General features: G+C 27.2%; 1 protein-coding gene across 2 annotated transcripts; it reads right to left on the reverse strand.

Moving 5' to 3' along the window:
• Nucleotides 1–1,676: 1,676 nt before the first annotated feature.
• Nucleotides 1,677–5,385, reverse strand: LOC107162642 (KICSTOR complex protein ITFG2-like). Of its 2 annotated transcripts, none has more exons than XM_015509637.2 (6): nt 5,040–5,385; nt 4,041–4,431; nt 3,719–3,978; nt 3,458–3,655; nt 2,431–2,668; nt 1,677–2,238 (listed from the first exon to the last, which is right to left on the reverse strand). In XM_015509637.2, exons 1-6 carry the CDS (start codon nt 5,042–5,044, stop codon nt 2,071–2,073), a joined length of 1,260 nt encoding a protein of 419 aa, XP_015365123.2. In that variant the 5' UTR covers nt 5,045–5,385; the 3' UTR covers nt 1,677–2,070. The 2 variants fall into 2 exon arrangements, with proteins under 2 accessions (XP_015365123.2, XP_015365124.2); XM_015509638.2 differs by having other exon boundaries at nt 5,102–5,384.

Below are 5,385 nucleotides of genomic sequence, written 5' to 3' on the forward strand. Positions count from 1 at the left end.
CCGTAAACACAATAGTGATACTTACAATCACGGACTACTACACTGGACTGGAAGCGAGACGTTTACCGCCGGACCTCTTAGTGTCCGCGAGAGAGGTGTACGAGGGGGAATCGTACATGAGCGAATCTGGCGCCATCTATACTTTAATGATAAACCATTCCCGTCAAATAAACCTACATAAATATTATATTATAATAAGCACATAACTATAACATAATATTGTCATATATTATATTCCACACGAACATTCCTATAAACTCTAAAGCACGGACTACGTTACGCTTATGTTTATCGTTTGAAGAAATTGGTAGTATGCCTGTGGTAAGCCAGGCTGAGCTAGATTAGCTCATGTACTATTTCCCTTTCAACACCTCTCTCGCGGACACAGACTGACTAAGCGGGCCGGTCCCCGCATAGAGTAATTACTCTATGGGTCCCCGTCACCCGCCTCCAATGACGTTCCCAGTCCAGTGTTGTTGTTGTAGTCCGTGCTTACAATATTATTTACAACCGTAATCACTGTTCATTGACATAATAATATTGGAACCATAGATAACAGATTGGAACCATGACACAACCATTTTAATTGGTCTTTAATTTTAGTGCTATTTTTTGAAATTTTAAAACCGTGGAATAAAATGTTGTAATCGTTATTAATTACGTATTATATTAATTAGTAGATTTTTGATATAGTTATAACCATTAAATAAATTAATATTTTAGATATTGAATTAAAAATAACACTAAAACCAGGAACAGACTTTACAGACTAATGACTATATTATGTACAGGGCGATTTAAAATGGATTAAGAGGACGCTACACCCGCATACGTTGTCTCCGTCTTACAAGTGCGTAACATAGCAAATTTTATGCTCAGCAGATCACGTTTAGCTCCGTTAGTTTAAAATTTAGAGTAAATTGACTTCTTACAAAAATTAAAAGTAACATTATTATCGAGGGCATGACGTAGGCTTTTTATTATATTTTAATTTTAAAGTGAGTTATGTGTATTTTAAGATATACAAACAATTTTAAATTTTAAAATACCCATAACTCAATTTAAAATTAAAATATAATAAAAAGCCTTCGTCATGCCCTCGATAATAATGCTACCTTTAATTTTTGTAAGAGGTCAATTTACTCTAAATTTTAAACTAACGGAGCTAAACGTGATCTGCTGAGCATAAAATTTGCTATGTTACGCACTTGTAAGACGGAGACAACGTATGCGGGTGTAGCGTCCTCTTAATCGTCTTTTATAGAATAATGACGAACCTAGGAAAAAAGAACAACAAATATATTTTACTTTAAAATTACAAATATTAGCTTAAATATTGTATAGTATATGCCATTACTGTCAAAAAAAATAAAAACATTGTAACGTTTTTTCCACTTAAATATTCTTCACATGTTTTTAATTTATTCTGTACCTATTTTTTATGCCATTAGTATTTTAAATGTGCCATGAATATATCATTATATATATTATGTGTCTATGGGCTATTAATTATTATATTATACTCGTATACTGTAATCATAGACAACTATACACATTATACTTGTATGAAAATCAGAGGTGATGCGGACATTGTTATATTTCTTCTGACAGAATTGAAGTAACCACAATATTATTAATTTTAGAAAAGTTAATCAATAAACATAGTTAAGCATATGTCTCGGTAATATACATATAATACTGCAGTATACATAGTTTATACAGGAGCACATAGCGAACAAATAGTGATCTAAGATATTTAACAGTAAATTATTATTATGCTGTAGGCTACCATTCACAAGACTAGGGATTAATATTAGTATTTTGCTAGACTAAATTGATTGATAGTACTGATGTAATTTCTAAAATAAAAAGGCTGGCCAGTTTTAAAATTAGATAATTTAAAAAGTTGTTGAATTTATATATTTTTACAATTTAATAAGTTCTATTATTCATTAAATACCAGAAATAAAAAAAATACCAGTAATTATTAAGTGATATTTTAAATTGAATTTAAAAAATCTCTTTCAAAAACATTGTAAAACAAAATATATCTTAAGAGAAAACTGTATATTACATTTTATTAGGATTATATTTATAAAGACAGTCTCTAATGATTTTTCTTTTTAATGGTTCTTTGTACTTTTCCATAAATGTTGAAAGCTGATTTTCATTTTCAATACATTTTGATAAGCTCTGGACACATGTATTAGGTAATTTTAAACCATAATAAATATAAACCTAAAAAATATGGTATAACATTTTATGAATAGAAGTACAATATTAAATTATAAAGATGCAATTTTTATATGCATTGCAAAATTATTTTTTATCTAAAATAATGTAAAGGAATTTTTTTTTTAAGTCTAATTATTAGTCAATATACTTAAGAGTTGCATCCAAAATATTATTAAGAAATAAAAAAATATATACCTTCTGTGAATTAGTTATAAACACAAAACTAGGCATAGATTTTGTATTTGGTTTTACTGTATACATTCCACAACAAAACGCAGAAACTGATTCTTCAAACTTAAATATTGCATGTTGACTTTTCTGATCCAAAATAAGAGTATCTCCATTCAATGAACATGTTATTAAATAATCAGGACCACCATCTGCTATAGACAATTTACTTATGATGAACAGTTCTTGATCAATGTTTTTACTCCTAGAAACCCAAAAAATTGAATATACATTAAATATAAGCAGCTTTGGGTAGAAAGTAGTAAAGTAACAATAATTTCTTGTTTTTTTTTTTTTTTTTTGAGTAACAATAGTCAATAACAAACCTTAATTTGTTATTTATCAATTGAAATAATGCAGAGTAACATTAATTATTTAATAATAAATCTTGTTAGATAAACAGTTATATTTTTAACGGTTCCGTAAAAATTCCTATTTAATTAAATTCTTTAGCTAAATGTAATGGGTAAAAATGTTAAATTGAGCCTTCTTATAATAATAATACTTTTTATTTAAGCCATTTAAAAATATTAAATTGTTTACCAACAACAAAACTAAAATTTCTAAACTTAATACATATTGCACTTTTTATGCACTTATGTAGAAGCTATTAATAGTATTGCTGGAGGTGTTAACACCATAAATTAATAAATAATAAGTAACCATAATTTTAGAGATACATTATTAAAACTATAGGATAAATATTAAATAAAGAAAATATTTACACGCATAAATAATTTGATTTAAATTTTGTCATTTTATGTTAGTTTAATTTTAATTAATTAAAAAAGTGGAAAGTAACATTGTAACTAATTAATAAGATTGAGTTCAAAAAAATTAGGTAACACAACCTATTTTGTATTTTTGTGTAGAAAAGTAATCTATAGATTACTATACCTTTTAATTAAGAAGCTAGTAACATAACTTACTCAACAATGAATATAAATTACAAACTATAACAATAATACAATATTAATTATCAATAAAATATTACCACAAAATTGTTTCTTTTTTCGCCAACATTACTAAACCATTTAAAGAAGCAATTCCATATAAATGATCATTTTTATCAAACAGTTCTTGATCACATTTCTCATCTACTTTGAGATCTCCTACCATTACTGAAGATATTAAAGGATTAAGAAGTTCTACGGGCAATTCATTTTCATTTTCATACTCAATTGTCTTTTCGCTGTAATAAAATAAATTATCAATAAAACTATATACAAACATGAATTATTTTAGAAAGGCTTACATTAATTCTGGAAAAGCTATGGGACAATAAAAACGCATTGCACTGACACCAGGTTGAGAAACAAGTAAAAATGGTCGATTTTTATCGTCTTTAGTCAATATAATAGATCCAATTTGGTTAGCACACTCCCATTTATGTAATGGTACTAATCGTCCAGCAGCCGCACTCTGACTCCAACGATAGGAACGTACCACTCTGTCAGTTAAACCAACAATTAGTTCCAACATTCCATCAGAATCTATATCCCCTAGTAAAATCACCTACAATTATTATGAATTACAATACTAAAACAATTTTAATTTACTAAATTTTCAATATTTACCTTAGTGTTTGCTGGAATTCGCTGATCGTGAACGGGTTCAAGTTTCATAATACATTCATCAGATGCATCTAATTTACTAAATTTTAAACACAAATAAATATGACACCAGCCATCACCAGATATAACAATTAAAGCGTTACTGCCACAGTTCATTAAGTCTCCAATAGCTATTGCAGTAATTATGCCTAATCCAGAAATTTTTTGGATCAGCCGATGACCTTTAAAGATGAACAAATCACCTTCCACACTGCCAATAACAAGTTCAATTTCATTGTCATTGTCCACATCACCTAATGCAATGGCACTGTTGAATACATTTCCAGGCAATTCAAAATCAAAAAAGTCAACAAAAGTTGCAATATTCATTTCATTGTCATCCATTATATAGAGTCTAAAAATAAAATAAATGTTTTTTCTATAAGTATTAGCTAGAAGTTAAATGTAAATTATATACATATTGGTTACATAAATAAAATATGAAATAGTGGTTCTTATTAAAATATTAGTAATCATATACTACTATTTTTTTTTATAGTTAACACATTTACAAGACCCAATGCAATTATAATAGAATTTAAAAAATTTAATTAAGAGGACACTACTGCATAGGCATTTGAAGTCTTCATATAAAAAACACGTAACACATCAAATTCACACTCAGTGGTCAGTGGATCATGTGTAGTTTTGTTAGTTCAAAAATTATAGTGAATCGACCTATTATGAAACTTGATGGTAAGAACATATCTGGTGTTTGTAAGTGGATTTTTTAGGATGGTTCAATTTTTTATTAAGTTTTCTGTGCATGGTATAACATAAATTTAAAATTAAAAGTGCTCATAACTCACTTCCAAACTGAATTAATATGGAGACAACAAAATATGTATGTCACTTAATCTTAAATGTTTTAGTAGAAACGATTTAATGTGATAAACATGCAGATTTTTAAAACAAAATTTTAAAGAAATATTTAAAAACCATAAAATTTATAATAATTTATACCTCATACACAAAAATAAACTGTGTCATAAATTAATATTAACTACTATTCGGAAATAAATTACTTTATGATTCCAACCAATCCACAATAATTTGAAATATAAATTCTTGATCACTAGTACAATGTTTTATAGTTCAATATTGCATATTGTTTGTTTTTTCAGTCACAATTACTACGTATATCTGAATATAACATATTTTATCAAAACAATTAGTAAAAAATTTAAATTCAGCAGGTTAATAGTTAATACTACAGTATTAACACTTCATCGATAATTTATTGGACTTGCTCTAAGATCTTGATCTTACACAATCAATTGATCAGCAATATTACTATTGTTGAAAATAT

The sequence above is a fragment of the Diuraphis noxia genome, unplaced genomic scaffold, assembly GCF_037042655.1.
Source record: "Diuraphis noxia isolate RWA-SAM2 unplaced genomic scaffold, SU_Dnox_SAM2 contig0003, whole genome shotgun sequence".
NCBI classification, from domain to species: domain Eukaryota; kingdom Metazoa; phylum Arthropoda; class Insecta; order Hemiptera; family Aphididae; genus Diuraphis; species Diuraphis noxia.

Coding starts and splice junctions, on each gene's coding strand:
- LOC107162642 (XM_015509637.2), bottom strand. Junction 3,656..3,718: donor ATAGCTTTTCCAGAATTAAT/GTAAGCCTTTCT, acceptor ATTTTATTACAG/CGAAAAGACAATTGAGTATG. Junction 2,239..2,430: donor TTATAACTAATTCACAGAAG/GTATATATTTTT, acceptor CATATTTTTTAG/GTTTATATTTATTATGGTTT.